The sequence below is a fragment of the Lampris incognitus genome, chromosome 16, assembly GCF_029633865.1.
Source record: "Lampris incognitus isolate fLamInc1 chromosome 16, fLamInc1.hap2, whole genome shotgun sequence".
Lineage (NCBI taxonomy): Eukaryota > Metazoa > Chordata > Actinopteri > Lampriformes > Lampridae > Lampris > Lampris incognitus.
In genome coordinates, this window is record NC_079226.1 from 40,756,810 (window position 1) to 40,781,025 (window position 24,216).

General features: G+C 46.0%; 1 protein-coding gene across 1 annotated transcript in view; it reads right to left on the reverse strand.

The window, feature by feature from the left end:
* Positions 1–6,455: 6,455 nt before the first annotated feature.
* LOC130125950 (protein NLRC3-like) overlaps positions 6,456–24,216 on the reverse strand; it is a 47,228-nt gene continuing 29,467 nt past the window's right edge. The window contains 3 exon segments of the mRNA XM_056295325.1: positions 6,456–9,645; positions 14,070–14,116; positions 14,290–14,463. Coding sequence (XP_056151300.1) covers positions 9,044–9,645; positions 14,070–14,116; positions 14,290–14,463 — 823 coding nt within the window. The 3' untranslated portion in view covers positions 6,456–9,043.

The window sequence follows — 24,216 nt, forward strand, 5'->3', positions numbered from 1 at the left end:
AAGATGATTAAAAGCCTCTCTCCAGTTTGAGTCAAACCTCTCCTGCAGTGTGGTGTCAAACTCAGTGTGTACTAGCTCTCTGCATTTTTTGACAATGTTCATCCCTATTAGACCTGGAACAGAGGAAGAGTGTTCAGAATCTTTAACTATCAGAAAACCTCGCTCTGGGATAGTCAGACCCATGGCTTCTACATCAAGCTCCACATAGCCCATATAGGGTATGTCTAATCCATTAGCTGCAGTGATCTTTAACCACTCAAATGCCGGGTGAATGTCTTCACCTTTCACTGACAGGTGTTCCCTGAAAAAACTCTCAGAAATTGTACTGACCTGGCTACCAGTGTCAAGTAAGCAGGACACTGTAACACCTCGTAGTTTCACCTCAACAGTTTTACATTCTCCGACTGCACGCTCTAAGATCCTGCTTCTGTCTGGATTCTCTTTTGGTGAGCCAGCTTCCTCCCCTCGAGTTGTGTGGCTCATGACAACTGAGGGTGCGAGTTTTCCTGCACTACATAAGAACTAGGTGTTGCGTCCCCTTGACCCCCTCTGGCCTGTGAGCATTTTCTTGCAATGTGACCTATGCCTCTACACTTGAAACAGATAGGCTGACCATCTGGTGTGAACTTTGGCTGGGGTCTAGGTCGTGGCTTGGGCTCTAGGAATGTCTGTTGAGTGCTGCGCTTACTCAGTTCACCTACAGCAAAGGCTAGATCAGCGAGTGTTTTGCCTAACTCTGCTAGCTGTTTTTCTTGATGGGCTACTGCTCTCCAAACATCATTTAATGCAATACCTTGGTCATTGTTTGTTTTAATAATAGAGCACTGGGTTTCCGGAACCTCTGATGTAACTTGGTTGCTCTTTATGACCCTGGGACGATGAGACCTGCTGTCCTCCATCTCCCACAGGAGGGCCTCGTTCCTCACATCTAGAAGACTTCTCTCTGGTTTGTCCCTAACCATTTTCCTGAGTTCACACCTGAGTGCTGCTTCTCTTAAACCCTCAATAAACCGGTCTCTGAGCACAGTTTTCTCATTGGGTATTACATCTGTGGACTGTTTCACTACAGAGCTCAAAATCTGGGATAGTGCATGGGAGTAGTCACGGAGGTCTTCTCCATCAGTTTGGTTACGGTTGTAAAAGGTCTGCAAAAGCTGTGTGGAACTGCGCTTTTCCCCAAATGCATTGCTCAGGTAAGAGTATAAATCACTGGGCCCCACTGACTGACCCCTCATGCATAGTCGCACCTCTTCCAATGCAGGGCCACGCAATAGAGATAGTATATAGTCACATTGTTCTCCTGTTGTTTGCTCTCTGTATCTTAAAACCCTTTCAACCTCTTCAATAAACTCTTCGACAGATCTCCTGTCTGTACCACACTCCCCACTAAATGCTTGGATCTGGCGTTCTCTTGGAACGTAGATGTATGAACGTGTGGGTGCACTGTTATCACTTGCTCTCTGAGCCCTTGCTTCACCATTTAACCTGGTGAGCTCATCTCGCAGTCTGGCAAGCTCTTGCATGGTGGTCTGCATTTCTTTTGTAGCACCTTCACCTATACCCATTATGCCACCTGAGGTGTGGCCATTATCATGACGTGAACTCCCTTCATCACCAGAATCACTAGACATAATGATATATTAATCTTTACTCAGTCCAGTATAAATGAGGATATTTAGTTCAAAACCTGGTTCAAGGATACTACAAAGACAGTCTTTAACTTGGAGCCTTGCTGAATCTTGGTCTTTGTAGCTGAAGTTAGCGCTGGAGTCCTCTGCGCTGGTACGGCTGAGTCGTGTGACACAGGAAGCACCAGAACCTCGTAGAGCCCCTCACGTCGTCTCTCGCTGGTCACCACCTCCACAGCAGGATGGCTTCAGACTCAACACCAACGGACGTCACCAGCAATCTTCACCACTGCCGTATTTTTTTTTTTTTTTTAAGTAAAAATAAGCCACTCTGTTGCCAATTTAAAAAAAATGTTTTAGCTACACCCCACTCCTGGTACCAAAATTATGTAGCCCGTGGAATTAGATACCACACAGGACACAATTACTTCCGGGGTTCTTGTAGCTTTAATTTTATTGTTTGAACCTTCGAATGCAGATCGTTTTACTGAGTACATACATTCCTGTGTCTTTCGAGCAAACAGCTCATAAATGTTCACAGATGTGGCAAGTTTAACAGAAAAGATTTTTAAAAAAGGGAAATAATAAATACAAAATACGGTGCAAAATACGGCAGTGGACTATGTACGTTAAACAGGGTTTAACAAAGACATGTGGAACTTCCTGAAGATCGCGCAACTTCTCACTCTGTCAGTTACCTTTAAACAGAATTAAAATGCATATAAAACCTTTACATCCCAAATACAATGGCATGGTGTGGCTTTATTCACGCCAACATTACCTTGTCATGCCTGCAATGGCGAACAGCGGTCGACGGCTCGCGCCCAAAATCACCGAACATCAACTCCAGTAGCGTCCAAATCAAACCATCTTGTCAAATTACCGACACACAATATTGTTTGGAATAATGTTACAGGTATATTTCACAAGATATTTACCCTTACTTACTACGGAGTCAGAGCACCATCACACTGCAACCTTCAGGCGCTCCACACAAGAAAAAAAAGAAAGAATACCCAAGATGCACTTGGATAACTTGCACGGAGTTACAATAAAAGTCCGCCACTGCCACTTACTGGTCAAAACATGCAATGACAACCAAAACTATAAAAATACACTCACAATCTGCCTCACAATTTAAATACATCAAATGACATTTTACATGGCTTGACAGTGTAACAATTACATATATTAACAGTTAAACTATACTAAATTTAAGTGGAAAATCATTTAACATATTTAACAGATTTACCACCCGGCTACAACGAGGTTGAAGAAGCTACAATGGCGGCGGACACAGCTGAGGCATTGCGTGCCGGATTAGCAGCTATCGCTAAAGAGATACAAGAATTCAAACAAGAGCTACGAGGTGACTTTGCCAGACTCAAAGATGAGGTGAAAAGGGAAGTGAAGGAAGAGATTGCTTGCTTCCGAGAAGAAATGACACACAGAAGTTTGCAGAGAGCAACGGCGAAATACAGGCGCAGAAAGCGCACATGAGTGAAGCCCAGAAGCGCATAGCCGAGCTAGAGGAATGGCAGGCGGACTCGACAGAACTGCTGATGGACATGTCGACCCAAACGCGCCAGATGCAAGAAAAAATAATGGACCTGGAAGGGAGGTCAAGGAGGAACAATATTCGAATCTTTGGTGTGCCAGAGGAGACGGAGGGAGGCTCCATTACCCAGTACGTGGAACAACTCTTGAATACTCAACTTGACTTAGAAGAAGGGACCAATCTCCAGATACAAAGAGCTCACAGAGCCCTCGCTCAAAAACCCCCTCCGACAGCTCCCCCCAGGTCAATAGTGGTGAACTTTCAACAGTTTGATATAAAAGAAATGATTCTCAAGAAAGCATGGAAAAAGAATAAGATAGAGATAGGGGACAAACGTATTTACTTTGATCAAGATGACGCAGCTGAAGTGGTCCGGAAAAGAAAATCATATTTGGGCATTAAGAAAGTGCTCAAGGGTAAAGGAATTCGTTTCCAGACACCCCTCGCCAAAATAAGGATCCACTGGAACAACGGAACGAAGACATACGACAATGCCAGGGAAGCTGCGATGGACATGAAGACGAGAGGCTGCGACATCGAGATACCAGACGATGACACGGCAACCACGGCCACAGAGCAGGTGGAGGCGACTGGGACGCGAGCAGGGTGGCAACGAGTCCAAGGCGCGAAAGGAGGACGTGAAGCTGCACAGCGAGCGAAAGAGAAGCTCCGGGCCTATCGGAGAAAGTAGGATTGGTATCGTTCTGACTGAGTTGAGCTCCATTACAAAAGGCTTTTTCATCACATGCCACGGAGAGAGGTAGGCTATATGGTTGCCGAACGTTGGACATGCCTAGACAAGGCTGTAAGGCCTATCCCATGTGATGGGCAAAATGTCAAGTCTAGAGTGGGGCCCTTTCTGAAAAGGATTTCCCCTTCACCTACCAACGGGGACTCGGGGTGGTTAGGCCCCTTTAGTTGGAAGTTATTTTTGTTGTTGATTAATGTGTTTTATATTTGTAGTTTTTTTGTCTGGAGCTCTGTGGGAATATATGGAAAAAGAGTATCAAGATGTCTAGATGGTTCACACTACTAAAATAATGTCGCTGAATGTTAATGGTCTAAATATGTTAAAGAAGAGGGAAAAGGTTATGATTAAGCTAAAAAAGGAGGATGTACAAATCATATTCCTCCAAGAGACCCATTTAACACAGATAGAGCATGGGAAACTTAAGAAATATGGGTACAGACATTCATATTATAGCTCCTACAAGGAAGGGCGCAGGAGAGGTGTTGCAATTTTAATATCAAACAAAACCCAATTCGATTATGATAGGGAGATGGGAGACAAGGAGGGGAGATATATTATAGTGAAGGGGAGGTTAGAGAACAAACCAGTGACACTGGTAAATATATACGCCCCTCCTGAAAGTGATAAAAGTTTTTTTAAATCTTTGTTTGATGAGATAGCAAACGAGTCAGAGGGGGGGGTCTTAATTTGTGGGGGAGATTTGAATGTCGTTTTGAATCACAAAATGGATACGACCAGTCTCAAAAGGACTCAATCACAGGTCACTCGATTTGTAAATATATCACTGGAAGAGATGGGGATGGATGATGTGTGGAGACAATTACACCCTCAGGAAAAAGACTATACACATTACTCAGCTGTACATAAAGTTCATTCAAGGATGGACTATTTCCTTATGAGCAAAGACGATATTTACAGAGTAAAGGAGTGTGGGATTTGAGGGGCGGATATCTCAGATCACAATCCAGTATATTTAGAAATGAATTTGAATTGTAGAAAGCGAAATACGGTTTGGAGGTTTAATGTGGGTCTACTGAATAGTGAGCAGAGTAAGATTATGTTAAAGACGGATATTCGGACATGTCTAGAAGAAAACAGCAACGGGGAAGTAGACCCAACAATATTTTGGGATGCCATGAAGGCGGTCATCAGGGGAAAGTTAATAGCGCATTCAGCATTGATCAAAAAGGCAAGATCAATTATATCCAGAAAGAATACGGACAGGTTAAGAGAAATGGAGAGGGAATACCAGACTGCGGGAAACCCCGTGGTGTTGGAGCAAATCAAATCGGCTAAGTCAGACATTACTAAAGAGCTGTTAGATGAAGTTGAGAAAAAAAGCTTGTTTCTCAAACAAAGATATTATGAAACAGGCCCGCGCGCAACTAAACTGTTGGCAAAACGTATTCGCAAACAGCAAGCAGTTGGCCATATACATAAGATCAGAGACCCCCATTCAAATGAGTTAACGAATATACCAGAAAGCATAGAGGACATATTTTTGGGATATTATAAAGAGCTATATTCACAACCCACACCTGCACCCGAAGCGGAAATTAATACCTTTTTGAATTCATTAGATTTACCCTCAATTGGACGGCTCCAAAATGACAAATTAACAGCTGACATCAAGATGGAAGAGGTGATAGATGCAATAAATTCTTTGAAAAACAATAGAAGCTCGGGCAGCGATGGATACCCTGCAGAATGGTACAAAGTGTTTAGGGAAGAGCTTGCACCGTTACTTCTGAGATCCTTCAATTGGACACTTCACAATAATAAGATACCACCATCATGGTCAGAGGCAATAATCACAGCCATTCCAAAACCGGGAAAGGATAAAGAATATTGTGGGAACTACAGACCTATTTCATTATTAAATGTAGATTATAAAATATATATGACAATTATCTCCAAAAGGTTAAACTCATTCATAGGTGATTTGATAGATGAAGATCAAACAGGATTCATGAGAGGAAGACAAACGCATGATAATACCAGAAGGACCTTGCATATTGTTGATCAAGCGAGTAAGAGAAAACAAGCTACACTATTAGTAAGTTTAGATGCAGAAAAAGCATTCGATCGGGTGTCTTGGAATTTTTTGTATGCAGTATTGGAACGACTAGGGTTCAGCAATAAGTCAATACAGTGCATTAAAACATTATATCAACAACCTAATGCTCGGATTAAAATAAACGGGAGTTTAACGAACAAGTTCATTTTGCAGAGGTCGACAAGACAAGGATGCTGTTTGTCTCCCACACTGTTTGCGTTATTCATTGAGCCTTTAGCGGAGGCCATTCGCCAAAATGAAGGAATTAATGGAGTGACAGTGAATGGCACTGTCCACAAGGTGGGGCTATTTGCTGATGATGTCATAGCCTATCTTGAGCAACCACATACATCACTCCCTCAACTAATGAAGCTACTAGAACTATATGGTCATTTATCTGGATATAAAATTAACATCTCAAAAACACAGGTGCTAGTTCTCAATTATACTCCAACCACAGAATTCAAGGGAAATTTTGACTTTAATTGGAATCTAAACAAAAGCAAATATTTGGGAATTTACATTACCAAGGAATTGTCTAAATTACATAAAGCAAATTACGGCAAGATCAACGATGTGATGCAAAAGGATACTGATAGATGGTCCACTCTGCCACTTGACTTCAGCTCAAGAATTGAGACAGTTAGAATTAATATTCTACCAAGGCTTCTTTACCTATTCCAATCGTTGCCTTTAGAGGTGACTCAAGCTCAATTTGATAGGTGGGATAGGACAATATCTAAATTTATTTGGGGAGGGAAGAAGCCCAGAGTAAGGTATGAAACTCTCCAACTCTCAAAGGAAAAGGGAGGTATGGGTTTACCAAATCTAAAAGAATATTTCAAAGCTGCCCAGCTGAGATATGCTGTTGACTGGCGTAGGCAAGATTACATGGCAAAGTGGAAAGTCATGGAAAGGGAATATGGTGGGTACCCTATTCAGAATATTTTAGGAGATAAAGAAGTATACAAGAAAACAAAAACCCACATGGATTCAGTCACATTATTTACACTGGGGTTATGGTTTAAATTGATTAAAATCAACAAATTACAAGATGAGATACAGTTATTGAGATGGGTAGCATATGATAGAGACTTTACTCCAGCGAGGCATGATACAGTTTTCAAATTGTGGGTTAACTGGGGAATCACAGCATGGTGCACTCTAGAGGAAAAAGGGGAGATGGAGAGTTTTCAGGGTATGAAAGTCAAGTTTGATTTGGAGAATCATGACTTCTTTAGATATTTACAATTAAGGGATTATTACAACAAACGTATCAGGAGAGGACCCTCCATGGAGGTGAACAGTGTGATTCAAATTATAATTAACGCATATAAAGGGAGAAAATCTAGGACTATATCTGTACTATATCAAGCTCTCACAACTAATAAACACTCAACTACATAGTATATAAAAGAAAAATGGGAATTAGAATTTGACACAGAAATTACAGAGGAGGACTGGCAGAATATGTGGAAAGTTCATCAATCCTCCACTAGTTCGGGGATATGGAGGGAATTCTCCTGGAAAAATCTGATACGTTTTTTTATTACACCAAAAATCAAAAATAGATACTCCAGCACCAAACTGTCATGCTGGAGGAAATGTGGAACAGAGGATGTAGACCACTCGCATATATTTTGGAAATGTAATAAGATAGCGATGTTTTGGGAGATGGTACATGATGCAATACAAAAGGTACTGGGATATGACTTCCCTAAGAGCTATATGACCCTCTGTTTCTGTAATTTTAAAAACGACGATATAGGGCCAAGTGATAGATGTTTGGTTAAGATACTGCTGATTGCGGCTAAGAAGGCAATCACAAGAAAATGGTGCCAGGTGGACGCCCCCACACAAGGACAATGGATGGAAATAGTGGAGGACATTCATACAATGGAAAAACTGACTCATCGATTGAGACTTACAGTACCTCGGATGGAAGACCAGTGGAAGAAATGGACATGGTTTAAGGAGCAAACACGCGACAACATAATTCATGACAACACTTAAGACTGGAAAGTTAGACGAAACACAGGAAGCTCATGTAGTTCATTTTTTTGTGTGTTTTTTTGTTTGTTTGTTTTGAGTTGCCCTGTTGGGCTTGTGTGCAAGTAAATGTAGATAATTCAATGTTTACTTCTGAATACGGATGATTGACCTAAAAACATCAATAAAAACTAAAGTGATAAAAAAAGAACATGATTCACCGTAAAATTAATAAAGAAATTGTGTGGAGAAGGTATCAAAAATCTTAAAAGATCATAACGTAAAGCATGATTTAATCCCTCAAAGTATTCAAAGCTCAACCCTTTGGCAATTCCTGCTTACTTTGCTACTGGAAGTTGAATCTATGCATTTTCAGTGTGTATTGCAAAGGACAGTGTGTTAGTTTGGGTATGTGTGTTAGTTTGGGTATGTGTGTTAATTTGGATGTGTGTGTTGGTTTGGGTATGTATGTTAGTGTGGATATGTGTGTTAGTTTGGATATGTGTGTTAGTTTGGGTATGTGTGTTAGTTTGAGTATGTGTGGTAGTTTGGATGTGTGTGTTAGTTTGGGTATGTGTGTTAGTTTGAGTATGTGTGGTAGTTTGGATGTGTGTGTTAGTTTGGGTATGTGTGTTAGTTTGGGTATGTGTGTTAGTTTGGATATGTGTGTTAGTTTGGGTATGTGTGTTAGTTTGAGTATGTGTGGTAGTTTGGATGTGTGTGTTAGTTTGGGTATGTGTGTTAGTTTGGGTATGTGTGTTAGTTTGGATATGTGTGTTAGTTTGGGTATGTGTGGTAGTTTGGATGTGTGTGTTAGTTTGGATATGTGTGTTAGTTTGGATATGTGTGTTAGTTTGGGTATGTGTGTTAGTTTGGATGTGTGTGTTAGTTTGGGTATGTGTGTTAGTTTGGATGTGTGTGTTAGTTTGGATGTGTGTGTGTTAGTTTGGGTATGTGTGTTAGTTTGGATATGTGTGTTAGTTTGGGTACATAACACAAACACCTCGGACCCAACTACACCTGTGTGTGTGTGTGTGTGTGTGTGTGTACAGAGTGATCTATCATGTCAGCAGGTGTGTGTGGGCAGGAGTGTGAGTGTTCCTCCAGGACACAGGAGGCGTCTCTACCTCCTCCATCTAACACACACACACTGAGGAGCCAAGTGACCACACCCTAAACCCAACATGGAGAGGTTCAGTGAATGTGGAGGTGAAGGTGTGGAGGTGTGTCAGGGTGTCAGAAGAGACTCTGTAGAAGGACAGAGTTCCAGCAGACCAGTCCAGATACACTCCTACTCTGTCAGAGGAGGAGGGGGAGATACTTATCTTTGTGTCTCTATTATTATGACAGGCAGTGTATCTATCACTAGTACACATCAGACTCCAGGACTTTTCATTAAATCCAAGAAAACAGTCTTTACCTCTTCCTCTCCTTGTGATTCCTCTGTAAGTCACTCCTATATGAACAAGTCCTTCCCACTGTACCTCCATGTAACAGCGGTCAGTCAGACTTTCTCTACATAGAACCTGTGTCCAGGAGTCAAATCTGTCTGGATGATCAGGATACGACTGCTCCTCCTTCACCCATGTCACCTTTCTGTTGTCCTCACACAGAAGGAGGCGTCTGTGTGCTGTGTTTGGGTCCAGTGTGAGTTCACAGGCATCTGATGGAGACAACAAGACACAATACAGCAACGGGTGTTGATCTAATATTCCTCTTCTGTTTGTTTTGTGTTGATTTAGTCACAGGTTGGAGCTCATCTATCAATATGTTCATGAATGTGTAGGTGTCCTCGTGTACTGTGTTTGTTTTGCCACATGTTCTGCACGTGCATCTTGTTTAAAACGCAGCTTCTACGTCACGTGATAAGAGCTCTATAAGACAACTGGACATGTCTATTTTAACTGAACAGTTTGACATTAACACATTATTTTAACTGTTTACACAAATAATCAAAGCACTCTTTGTTATTGTATTCCTGCTGAGTGTTTCTGTGTGTACACGCATCATAATAAATAATGTCACTCATAATAAATAATAAACATAATAAATAATGTGAATCATAATAATAATAATAATAATCAGAATAAATAATAATCATAATAAATAATGTGAAATATAATAAATAATGTGAAATATAATAAATCATCCATCCATTATCTTGACCGCTTATCCTGCTCTCAGGTTCGCGGGACTCTGGAGACTATCCCAGCAGCCAATGGGCAGCAGGCAGGGAGACACCCTGGACAGGCCGCCAGGCCATCACAGGGCTGAGAGACACACACACACACACACACACACACACACACACACACCCCCATTAGTTCCTAGGGACAGCTTAGTACGGCCAAGTCACCTGACCTACATGTCTTAGGACTGTGGGAGGAAACCGGAGCCCCTGGAGGAAACCCACACAGACAACATGCAAACTCCACACAGGACGACCCAGGACCACCACCAAGGTTGGACTACCGCGGGGCTTGAACCCAGGACCTTCTTGCTGTGAGGCAACCGCGCTAACCACTGCACCACCGTGCCGCCATAATACTAAATAATGTGAATCATAATAAATAATGTGAATTATAATAAGTAATGTGAATTATAATAAATAACATGAATTATAATAATGTGAATTATAAAAAATAATGTGAATCATAATAATGTGAATTATAATAAATAATATGAATTATAATGTGAATTATAATAAATAATGTGAATCATAATAAATGATGAGAATTATAATAAATAATATGAATCATAATTAATAATGTGAATTATAATAAATAATATGAATCATAATAAATAATGTGAATTATAATAAAAGTGAAATATAATAAATTATATGAATTATAACAAATAATGTGAATCATAATAAATTATATGAATTATAATAAATAATGTGAATTATAATAAATAATGTGAATCATAATAAATAATATGAATCATAATAAATAATGTGTTTAGCGAGAGTGTAGATTAAAATATCTTCTCTGACAAATACCCAGACTGGTCATAAAAACATTGTGTACAGTCAGTACAATGTACTGGTTGTGACTGGAAGTGGTGCAGAACATCTTCTCTTGTTGTCTTCAGAGACCAGATTGTCTCAAGTGTACTTGAGTTCCTAAAAGGACAATATAGGACTTACTCTAACCTCAATATTTGCAAAAGTAATTAAAAAAACAGCACCAACAGCCTTGTGATGACCTGGCGGCCTGTCCAGGATGTTTCCCCGCCTGCAACCCAATGGCTGCTGGGATAGGCTCCAGAGTCCCGCGACACTGAGAGCAGGATAAGCGGATCGGATAATGGATGGGTGGATGGATGGATTTATTTGTCACATCCCTGCCTGGACAGCCCCTCCCTCGTCAGGCCGCTCCCACTGCCTTACCTAGCTCATCTGGTTCATCGACTTCACCTGGAGCTCTCCAGAGCTCACACCTGACCTGCATCTCCAATCAGGCTGATCAACCCATCTCGGCCAGGATAAGAAGCCGCTCGGCTCTCCAGACGATGCCAGATCGTCCTACCACTACAAGTGTTTTGACCTCCCTGCCATTGCCTGGACCACACCTGTACACTTACCACGACCCTGCCAAGACCACCGCCAGTGCGGGAACCACGACCCTGCCATGCCCACCACCTGTACGAGAGCCTTGTGCCTGCCTAAACCCTACAGGGCCTAACCCAGCAATTCATGCAGTTTCATGGCTCAACTAAACCCGCTACTACAGCAAAACCCGGCCCAGGCCCCAGTCCAAGCCCTAGAACCTAGTCATGTCCCTGTACAGCCCAGGTGAGAACCTAGCATCCCCAACCCCAGCGGCCCTCTCGCCACAGCGGTGCTGTCGGCGTTGTCCTTCTGCCCGTCCACCGGAGAGGCCCTGCGTCCTAGTCAGCTCCCGATTGGTCCCAGCCGTCATGCCGCCTGCCTGGAATCCCTGGCCCCATTCGTTTTTCCCGCAGCTGCCACACCACCTCCGAGATCTGAATCCCCCGCGGCTGCCACACCGCGTCCGAGGTCTGTCTCCCCCGCGGCCAGCCCGCCGCCACCTCCGAAGTATGGTTGCCCCGCGGCCGTCCCACCGCCTGCAAGCTCAGTCCGCCCCGCCGGAACAGGACACAGCCGAACCGGCGCCAATGCTCCCTTCTGCATGCAAGGTGGGCACGCTCACCTTGGGAGGTTGGATTGGTGAGGGACGCCCAGAGGACTCAGCCCAACCCAGGTAACGGTCCTTCTAACCGTCTCTTTGTGCCTGACCAGGTCCGTACCCAGGTTCTCCAGTGGGCTTACACCTCTCAGTTCGCCTGTCACCCTGGAAACAACTGTACCCTGTTTAAGCGCCGGTTCTGGTGGCCCACCTTCTCTTCAAACACCCACGACTACGTCCAGGCCTGCATGGTGTGCGCTCGAAGCAAGTCTTCTCACCTACCCGCCTCTGATCTCCTACGACCCCTGCCTGTTCCTAGTGTGTGTGTGTGTGTGTGTGTGTGGGGGGGGGGTCTTGTCACGTCCCTGCCTCGTCAGCCCCTCCCTCATCAGGCCTCTCCCACTGCCTTACCTAGCTCATCTGGTTCATCGATCTCACCTGAATCTCACACCTGACCTGCATCTCCAATCAGGCCGATCAACCCGTCTCGGCCAGCATAAGAAGATGCTCTGCTCTCCAGACGATGCCAGATCGTCGCACCACTTCAAGTGTTTTGACCTCCCTGCCATTGCCTGGCCCACGCCTGTACAAGTACCGTGACCCTTACAAGATCACCGCCTGTACGAGAACCACGAGACTGCCAAGCCCACTGCCTTTTGACCTCCCTGCCATTGCCTGTACGAGTACCACGACCCTGCCAAGCCCACTGCCTTTTGACCTCCCTGCCATTACCTGCACCATGCCTGTACGAGTACCATGACCCTGCCAAGCCCACCGCTGGTACAAGAACCACGCCCCCGCTAAGCCCACCGCCTGTCCGACAGCCTTGTCCCTGCCTAAACCGGCATATAATAAACGTTCCTCTTTGGCTTTTCCCCCCATCCTGTCTCTCGTTCTGCTTTTGGGTCCTACACCTGGTAGCCCTGACAGTATTTATCAAATGTTCTGACATATGAAGTTTCCATCCTACTCTTGTGTGCCGCAGGGACTACATGTCCAATCTGGCCTAGGAACGCCTTGGGATCTCCCATAAGGAGCTGGAGAGCGTTGCTGGGTAAAGGGACGTCTGGAGTGCCCTACTTAGCTAGCTGCCACCACCGCGACCCGACCCCGGAGAAGTGGCTGATGATGGATGAATGAATGAATATTAGCCCTAACAGAATAGTAATATTAGTCTTAATAGAGACTCAATAGAGTCTTAATAGACTTTAACAGCGGGGCTCTGGTGAATCAGAATCAACTCAAAAGTCTCTCGTCATTCTCAGGGGAAAAAAATCAAAAATGCGTCCTGTCCCTCAAAAGACGCTCTTGTCAAATCCTCTACAACACAAGGTGGGCCCATTTAACACGGGGACTTTACAGTATTGTGTCCCTTTAAATCTTCTTTTTCAGTAATTAAATGAATATTACACAGGAAACAATCACAGGAAGTGTTTCCAGTCGTCTGTGAATCATTCTAAACATTTTATCTCACTTCAGTATTGTTTGCTAACATGTTTTCTCAAGTCTTTTGTTCATCTGTCTTCATATGTCCATATTAGAGGACAGAGTCTGTTCAAATAAGACTATTTCATGAATAAAAGTGAAGGTTCCTGCATAAAGGTGGCGCTGTGGAGGCTCCACACATCTTAGGTGTGGTCTCAGGTCTTCATACATTTCTGTCAGATGTGTGAAGAAGGTGATAAATCCACTTTTCATGTAGAAACCTCAGCATGAAGGAACCACACACACATTAGTGTTGAAGTTCCTTGATAATGAGACCTAATGACTGTTCGTCTCTCAGCAGTGTGATGAAGACCCATCATGTCAACCTTCATCTTCCTCCCCAGCAGGGTGTGAATGAATGGATGTCCCACACTGTTGTGTGGACCCACTCTCCATCTAAACATCTGAATGTGATCTGCTTTGTTCTCATGAAAAACTAAACACAACTTACACTTCCTCAGACCCGGCTCCAACCTGCACCCTCCAGCATGGTCCAGCCTGGGGGTGGAGGAGAGACACAGTCACACCAGCACATCCTCCATCTAATAAACCTCCACCCAGTATCAGTCCTGTCCTCTGTTACAGAAGAACCAGTCTGATCCAGCATCAGAGTAGGAGGAGACATCCTTGTAGAAGACATGATGAGTGAGGGTCATCCAGCCGGTCCATACCTGAGAGAGTCCAGTCTCCAGTGTGGATCCTCCAGTCCAGCAGAGAGCAGCTTCCCTCCTGAGTCTCCTGGCTGGTTGTAGCTCAGGTCCAGCTCTCTCAGATGGGACGGGTTGGAGCTCAGAGCTGAGATCAGAGAAGAAACACCTTCCTCTGAGACCAGACAGCCCGACAACCTGAACACACACACACACACACACACACACACACACACACACACACACACACACACACAAGCACACAAACATGATGCAATGATGGATTACATTTATACAGCACTTTATCTGGACAGCCAAAGCGCTTCACATTGAAGGGGGAAACTCACCTCAACCACCACCAATGTGTAGCACCACCTGGGTGGTGCACGGCAGCCATTTTGCACCACAACGCTCACCACACATCAGCTTGTGTGTGGTGTTCCCCACCTGGCTCTCTCCATCTCTCCCTCTCAACCAAGATTTGGCGCGGTCTCAATCGCGTCGTCCGACAGGAAGTTGGATAAAGGGATGTTGCCAAGCAACAACTACAACACTACACCCTTGTGGTGGGACTCACCACAGCCCCACCACACCATATTACCACGACACTCTACACTCACCATACAATAGTCATTTGATTTGGCTTTTTCTCCCTTTTTCTCCCCAGTTGCACTTGGCTAATTACCCCACTCTCCCGAGCTGTCCCGGTCTCTGCTCCACCCCCTCTGCTGATCCGGGAGGGCTGCAGACTACCACATGCCTCCTCCCATACACGTGGAGTCACCAGCCGCTTCTTTTCACCTGACAGTGAGGAGTTTCACCAGGGGGGCGTAGCACGTGGGAGGATCACGCTATTCCCCCCAGTTCCCCCTCCCCCCTCAACAGGCGGCCCGACCGACCAGAGGGGGCGCTGGTGCAGCGACCAGGACACATACCCCATACCCCATACCCACATCCGGCTTCCCACCCGCAGAAACGGCCAATTGTGTCTGTAGGGAAGCCCGACCAAGCCGGAGATAACTCGGGGATTCGAACCGGCGATCCCCGTGTTGGCAGGTAACGGAATAGACCGCTACGCCACCCAGACGCCCCTGCATTTTGATTTTAAACACGTTGCGATACGCTGAGTATTGGAATACATATTTTGTGACATAGTGCGGTTTTGTGTGTGTGTGACCCAACTACAGTTGTGTGTGTGTGTGTGTGTGTGTGTGTGTGTGTGTGTGTGTGTGTGTGTGTGCCAGCGGCACAGGGCGTGTGTGATGCGTCAGTGCAGTAATACTGGGGTAGTAGTGCTTGTAGTTAGTGCAGGCTGCATGCTGCTTCTGCTTGCTACTCTCTGCTCTCAGCTACTGCCGCCGGCTAGCCCTCTTTGTGGGGGTGAAAAGAGGAGCCGAGTGCGTAAGTCTCCCCTGCCAGTACATAGCCTCTCTACCGCCAAGACTCCTGCAGTGCCTCCTCGTGGCCACACACGGTAACTGGGTACCTTGTGGTCCTTGGCTAAACTGTAGGGGATCTCGGAGCTACAGTGGTCCCCAGAGCCCTAATGCGCAGGTCCATGTGAAGTGGATACGCCCTGGCATTGACCAACCACTGTCCCACTGCCTTGTGGGTAAGTGTAGGACGACAAAGGCTAGGGGAGCACACCCTGAGAGAAAAGCAATGTGCATGGCGGCGCACGATAGGCGGTCCTCTGACAGACTGGAGCTCCGGCAGCCTCCTGCAGCTGTGGAAGAGTGCTGGTCGTCTTGGGCCCCCCTTGCCACCGGATCCCACCCGCAGTGACGAAGTGCTCCTGGGACATGCGCACCCCCAGCAGCACTGTAAATAATCTCTTTGAGCAGGTATCCAGCTCTGCCTCGGTGAGACCAGCAACCAGAATATGGATCAAAGTCTGTCGGCGATGGGGTGTCTGGTGACGGGAGCAGGTATGAAGGCACTGGAAGCTCCTAATCAGACCCCTGCACGCCAGCGGCACGGGGATATTCATGGTCGCCAGCAGCTGGGTTTGAGTGGCAGCTGCTCCCGGCAGACCCCTGTGTGTCTGAGTAGACCTATTTAGGAGCCACACTGCTCACCCCAACCGGGGAGGGGCCTAGAAAAGGTGGCCTAAACATTGCCCACTCAAAACATCCTGGATAGGCTACCGCACCTGTCGGGACATTCCACTCTGCGGTCGAAATAAAAAAAAGAAAATAATTCCCTTTAAACTGGCAACATGGAACATAAGAACTCTGCTGGACGTTAATGCCGAAAGACCTCAGCGAAGGACTGCACTCATTGCAGCGGAACTCAACCGCTACAATATTGACATTGCTGCACTCAGCCAAACCAGGTTCCTGGGTGAAGAAACTGCTCTGTCTCCCCCCTGAAGTCGATGGTACCACCCTCATAAAGGACCAGAAACTCATCACAAAAAGATGGGCCGAACATTTTGAGACTCTTTTGAACCAGCCCTCCCCAACAGATCCCTCGATCTTGGATGAACTACATGTCCGCCCCACCATCCAAGACCTTGACCTTCCACCAACCTTTGAAGAGGTTCATTTTGCAGTTAGGTCGCTGAAAAATAACAAAACCCCTGGTCCTGACAGTATCCCTGCAGAGATTTTTAAACAGGGAGGCTACCTCTGCACCCGTGCACTTCTCCTGTTCATCTCACACGTATGGAAGAATGAAACTGTCCCTCAGCAGTGGAGGGATGCTAACATCATCTCCATATATAAAGGCAAAGGAGACAAGTCCCTCTGTGACAACAGCTGTGGCATTTCACTACTGGCTGTTGCTGGAAAAGTCCTGGCCAAACTCATGTTACACAGGCTGGTAAAACACATCTCAGAGGAGCTGTTGCCTGAGTCACAGTGTGGGTTCAGGAGGAATGGGAGTACTGTGGACATGGTGTTCACAGCACGGCAACTCCAGGAGAAGTGTAGGGAGCAACATCAGAACCTCTTCATAGCCTTCATCGACCTGTCAAAGGCTTTCGACACAGTCAACAGGGACATCCTATGGAACATCCTCCTGAAGTTTGTCTGTCCACGAAAGTTTGTCAACATCCTTCAAAGATTTCATGTGGGGATGATGGCACGTGTGACCATTGGAGGCCAGGAATCCGAGCCCTTCAGGGTGTGCACCGGGGTACATCAGGGGTGCATCCTTGCTCCAGTTCTCTTCAACATATTCCTCCTGTGTGTGATATTGCTGCTCCATAAGGAAATCAGGAAGGACAGTGGGGTTACTGTGGACTTCAGACTAGATGGAAACCTATTTAACATCCGTAGCCTCCAAGCGGTCACAAAAATTACATCTGAGCACATCATCGAGTTACAGTACGCAGATGACTGTGCAGTTGTGACCCACACATCCGAGGCACTACAAGCTACCCTTGCAGCTGCTGCAAGGGCGTATGGTAGGCTGGGGCTCTCTATAAATGTGGCAAAGACTGAAGTAGTATGCCAGTGGGCATCTACTCCATCTCATTCACCAACCTTCACCATCTCCGACAAACCACTTGCAAGAGTGGAATCCTTCAAATACCTGGGCAGCTTCCTCTGACGACTGCAGCATCGACAGGGAGATGCAAAACCGGATTAAACAAGCGTCATCCTCTTTTGGCAGACTTAGGAGAAGGGTCTTTCAAAACAAAGACCTCAACCTCCACACCAAAATATCTGTCTACTTGGCAGTTGTCATCACAACTCTCCTCTACAGCTGTGAGGCGTGGACCCTGTACAGCCACCACCTCAGGATGCTTGAGGCCTTCCACATCAGATGCCTACAACGCATCCTGAGGATAACCTGGCGTGACTGAGTGCCCCGTACTGAAATACTCCGCAAGACCAACTGCATCAGCATGGAGGCTACCGTCACCCGGCACCAACTTCGCTGGCTCGGTCACGTCATCAGGATGCCAAAGGAGCGCTTACCGTGTAAAGTGCTGTATGGCCAGCTACATCTTGGCCACCGCTTGGCAAGGGGCCAGAAAAAACGGTACAAAGACCAGCTGAAGACCATCATAAAAAAGTGCGGCCTGAACCTGAGCCAGCTGGAAGACACTGCCGCCCAACGCTCCATCTGGCAGCAGCTCTGTCAACAAGGGGGGGCAAAAACTCGAGAAGGACCGTGGTGATCGACGGACCAGGAGACGTCTGAAGAGACATGAAGCCAGTACCACACCTACACCCCCGTCAGTGGTTTCACCTGTTCTGTCTGTGGCAGACATTGTGGATCGTGGATTGGGCTTTACAGCCATAAGAAGACTCACAAGTGACAGAGACAGGATTGTCATCATCGGACACGACGGACAACCTTAAAGCAAGCAAAGCAAGTGTGTGTGTTTATGTTTGTGTTTGTGTGTGTATGTGTGGGGGGGTGTACGTGTTATGATGTGGATCCCTCTGGAGACTGGGGTGACATCCATGGAGACACCTGTGAGTGTGATGAGAGGAGCTGTCTCGTCACGTACGACCGACACACCGACCACTTCTGTTCAGGTCCGCCGGCTTCCACAAACCCCCCATGCATAGACCAGGAGGACTACCGGTGGGCTAGCTGGAGGCGACTCTACTGTACTATTTTTATAGGGGCTTCTGAACGGAAAGAGGAAATACCAGTTAGAGTTTTTATTCATTTACATGTTTAGCATCTCCCACCAAACGTTTGTCAGCTGGACTCTGACCTTTCATGGCGGATGTTGTAAGGGCTGGAAAACAGACTGAATCTCCAGCCTCCGTGAGCTGCTGTCTACTACACATCAGCTGTGTCCCAAGTCACTCCCTTTTCACTCCCTAGTCCGCTATGTCCACCCTCTGCCATGTTGTTTGCATTTCTGAATTTTAACTGGACATTTTATTCACTATTTAGCGCCTTCAGAAATTCCCACAACAGGCCTCCGGGAAGCGGTCTATTCTGTTGCCTACCAACACGAGGACCTCCAAGACCGTGCCAAATCCTGGATGAGATGGAGCGATGGAGAGAGCCAGGTTGGGAATGTTGCGAGGACACCAGGGACCCCCTACTCTTTGCTATAAGTGCCATGTGATCTTTAACAACCACAGTGAGTCAGGACCTCGGTTTAACGTCTCATCCGAAGGACGGCGTCTCCTACAGCACAGTGTCCCCTCACTGCACTGGGGCATTAGCTTCTTTTTTTTTGTCTCTCTTGTCATCAGCTGCTTCTCCAGGGTTGGGTCGCGGGGGCAGCAAGCTAAGTAGGGCACTCCTCACATCCCTCTCCCCAGCAACGCCCTCCAGCTCCTCTTGGGTGATCCTTAGGCATTCCCAGGCCAGACTGAACATGTAGTCTCTCCAGGAAGTTCTGGGTCTACCCCGGGGTCTCCTCCCAGTTGGACGTGACCGGAAAACCTCCAAAGGAAGGCTCACAGGAAGCATCCTAATCAGGTCCCGAACCACCTCAACTGGCTCCGTTCGACTCCAAGGAGCAGTGGCTTTTGTTGTTGTTTTTATTAGGACCAGAAGGAAGACTGCTCCCTACTGGCCCACCAACATCAAATCTAGCAGCAACTCAGTTTTCCCAGGAGGTCTCCCATCCAAGTACTAGCCAAGCCCACACCTGCTTAGCTTGTGTCGTTCGGCAGGGCCAGGGTACATGTTGGTATGGCTGCCGGCAAACCAACCCAATGTGAGTTAACTGGTACCACCACGGTGGTCAACAACTTCCTGTGTCAACTCAGGTCACATGATCAGACTAGGGTACATGATGGCGTGCAAACTGTTCATTGTTATTCTTTACAGCAGCTGCAACCCTAGTTGTATGACGAGATATTGGACACAAATCAGGACTAAATATAAAACATGATCCAAAGTGGTCAGTAGTCCCTGTCCTTATTCTTTCAGTGGTGTGAATGTGTGCTACTGTACAACACATTAACAACTTATATGATTTGCAGCAAACTCAATAAAAATAACAACAACAAAGTCAACTAACAATGACAGCAGAGCATCCATCTCTGCCAGAAGATCCTCCAGTGAAGAAGTTGTCCATCTCTTATAATGAGGGGTGGTCTAACATGGTGGGCGTCCAGAAAGGTGTGTGTTGGGGCCCTGCTGCTGGCAGCTCCCAACAGACCTCTCTGGCAGCAGATAGTCTATGTAAATGAGAGTTTATGCTTCACAGCTGTGATGTCAGTACCCTCCAAGCGCCCAATGCGGGTAGAGTTTTCATTTGGCGTGTAAGTTTCAGAAGCCACCAGACACTTTGGCGGGTGACTGTTTCTCCAATGAAATATCAGCACTGATGATTCAGCGCGAGTAAGGTCAGTAGTAAAACATCACTCTCGGCGGCTCAAACAGCGCATGAAGGAACCACCCTGTCAGACGGTGGCAGCTTGCGTACTACAGTAGCTAGTGTACTACAGTAGCTAGTGCTAACGCTAGCAGCAACGTTATGTGGCGACACAGAGCCGGCGTAAGCCCACCCGGCCCCACAAAACGAACACATTACGAGCCACCTGATGGGCTCAAACAAGAGAAGAGGACATGTAGTCCTAACTGGAGACTGAGAAGAAGACCGGAGTAGAAAGGAGCTGGCTGTGCTACGATATGACAACAGTGTCCAGGACTCGCACCATCTGTCAGACGTGCGCGAAGGGCAAAGCCCGCAACAACACGTGTTGTCGGTAATAAAACCATGCAACTGGAAGCGATTGTAGGACCAGGACACATCCAGGGTCCACACTGTTACGTCTGCACACATCGACAGTGCTGCATTTGATTTGGCGCTCTTCTATAGTGCTGGGATCGATTGGTGAGGCCTACGGGCTCTGGGTTGTTTGATCGGGTCTGCTTGTGACACTGTGTCAGTCTGAATAAACAATGCAACGCAGAGGTTCTGTCGAGCGACAGCGCTGTGTCCTGACGTGATTTCTAAACACAATATTGGTGACGAGGATGGCTGATATCTCTCTCCCACCACCTGCCCCCTTCCTGGCATTACCTGGCGAGCCTCCGGTACCATGGACTTGCTGGCTACATAGTTTCGAAAATTACCTCATAGCCTCAGGGCTCGACGACGTGAGCCAGGCTAGGAAGACGGCTCTGTTGCTACACTGCTTGGGAGCAGAGGGTCGTCGTGTGCTCGGGACTCTGGGGAACTTCACAAACTTTGACAAAGCTGTGGGACTTCTGAACACCCATTTCGGCGATTTATATTCCGTCAGTGACACTAACTGCCTGGTGAGTCTGTGCAGCAGTATGTAGCTAATTTGCGAAGGCTAGCTAGCTCATGCAAGTTTAGTGCGCTTCAGGACGAGATGGTTCGCGACCAGCTAATCGAACACACCAACAACGCAAAGGTGCGTGAGACTCTCCTGCTGGAAAAAGACGATCTGCTGCTGTCCAGAGCAATTACCATCGCACTACAAGTTGAGAGAGCAGCTGAGTGTGCTGCTATGCTAAATACACAGCAAGTGGCCACCTCCAGTCAAGCTGCCAACGACTGACCTAACAGGCCTGACCTAACAGGCCCAATGCAAACACCAAGCATTGAAGGATTTAAATATGCCCAATCTTTTACTGATGATTATTCTGGTACAATGATGGTGTACTTTCTGAAGTCAAAATGTGACACTGTACAAGCGGTCAGACAATGGTACTGAATTTACCATTAAGGAATTCAGAGGGTTAATGACCAAAAATAAGAACAGGCACGAAACATCCGCGCCGTACTCCCCTCACCAGAACGGCAGAGCGGAGCGAGGGTGGAGAACCCTAGGTGATATGAGCAGATGCCTACTTATTGAAAGTGGTTTGCCAAATTACTTATGGAATTATGCTATGCAGACGGCAGTATACATAAGAAACAGGTGTTACAATAGGAGAACTAACAAAACGCCATATGAAATGTTCACAGGAAAAGCACCAAATGTATCAAAGTTACAAAAGTTTGGATCTGTGTGTTTTCCATATAAACAGGAAAAGGGAAAATTTGAGTCCCGATGTGAACAGGGAATTTTCATCGGTTACAACAAAAATAGTCCAGCCTACCTGGTCTATTACCCTGAAACGGTAAAGGTCCAAAAACACAGACTAGTGAAGTTCTCAAAAAAGGCAGATAGAGAGAAGGGAACTCAGACATCAGAGTCACACACAGGAGTTGACTACAGTGTGCTGGTACCAGTAGGGGTACCAGAGGTTACAACTGGTGACCGCGATGTCAATGATGAAAAGGTTGTAAATGAAAATGTAACTGATATGAATTGTGGTGGTACTGAATCGTTACCTGAACAGACTGTTGATGAAACTGTAAACAAAAGGTACCCACCTAGAGACAGGAGGAAACCTGCTTATTTCCAGGAATTGGAAATGGAGGACTCTGAGGAAAGTTTGAACATTTGCATTGACTCTTGTTACAGAGTGGTATGCGATACCCCTCAGTCCTACCAGGATGCCATTGCATCCACAAAATCCAAACAATGGAAAAACGCAGTGAGGGAGGAAATGAAATCACTTGAGGCAAATGAAACGTACAGCCTCACAGCATTGCCCCCAGGTAAAAGTGCAGTGGGGGGAAAATAGGTTTTTGCTTTGAAATGGGACATTGATGGATCTGAAAAATACAAAGCGAGGTACGTAGCTAAAGGCTACAGTCAAAAAGAAGGGACTGACTATGATGAAACATTCTCACCAGCTGTTGATATGTCCAGTGTAAGGGTCATTATGCAGAAGGCTGCACAAGAAAGTTTAATTTTGCACCAAATGGATGTAAAAACAGCGTATTTACACGCGCCGATTGATTGTGAATTGTATATAGAGCAGCCGGAAGGGTTTGTGAAAAAGTCGACCTCAGGTGACACTTGTATGCAAACTTAACAAGTCACTTTATGGTCTTAAGCAATCTGGTAGAAACTGGAATGCACTATTACATGCTTGTCTACGTGACAATGGTTTCAAACAAAATCCCGCAGATCACTGTGTGTATTCAAAAGTGAGCCAAAATGAAAAAGTGATTTTACTGATCTGGGTTGATGACCTCATTATAGCAGCTAGCAACGAGGCCATATTGCAAAACTTGAAGAAAATGCTCACAAAGAGGTTTGAAATGAAGGATCTGGGTAAATTAAAGCATTTCTTAGGCATAGAGTTCACCCAGACAGAAGGGCAAGTCAAAATGTCTCAAATGAGATATGCCAAAAATTTTTTGGAGAGGTTTGGAATGCAGGAGTGTAGAGTCAGAGAAACTCCTTGCGAACCAAAACTTGAATTTTCAGAAAATTCTGAAAAGATGCAAAATCCAAAAGAATACAGAGAAGCAGTGGGTAGTTTGCTTTACTATCCACGTGCACCAGGCCTGACCTGAGCTATGTTGTCAGGAGCCTATCTAGACATTTCGCAGAACCTAGTGAAAAACATTGGAAAACTGTAAGACATGTTTTCAGATATCTTAAAGGTACAACCATTCAGGAACTGACCTTTAAAAGGGATGACAAAAATAGTCTAAGACTAAGAGTGTTCACTGATGCTGACTGGGCATCAGATGCCTCCGACAGACGCAGCACTACAGGGTTTTGTGTCAGTCTAAGTGAGGGAAGTGGTTTAATTTCACGGAAAACCAGAAAACAACAAACAGTAGCTCTGTCCACTTGCGAAGCGGAATAGACTATGTCTCTAGCAGCTGCAATGCAGGAGTGCCTTTATTTGGAGCAGTTACTAGAGAACCTGGACAACTACAAATATGGTCAGAGCAAAATCTACGAAGACAACCAGGGCACTATAGCAACCGCTAAAAACCCAGTACATCGACAAAGGTGTAAACATATCGATATTAAATACCATGTCATTAGAGAAACTGTGAACAGTGGTAGAGTGATTTTGGGGTACTGCCCCACAGAGCTGATGGTGGCAGATCTGATGACTAAACCAGCAACCAAGCTGAAACTGAGAAAGTTTAGTCAGGACATATTTGGCACTTAGAGTGCGGTTAGTGGACGGAGC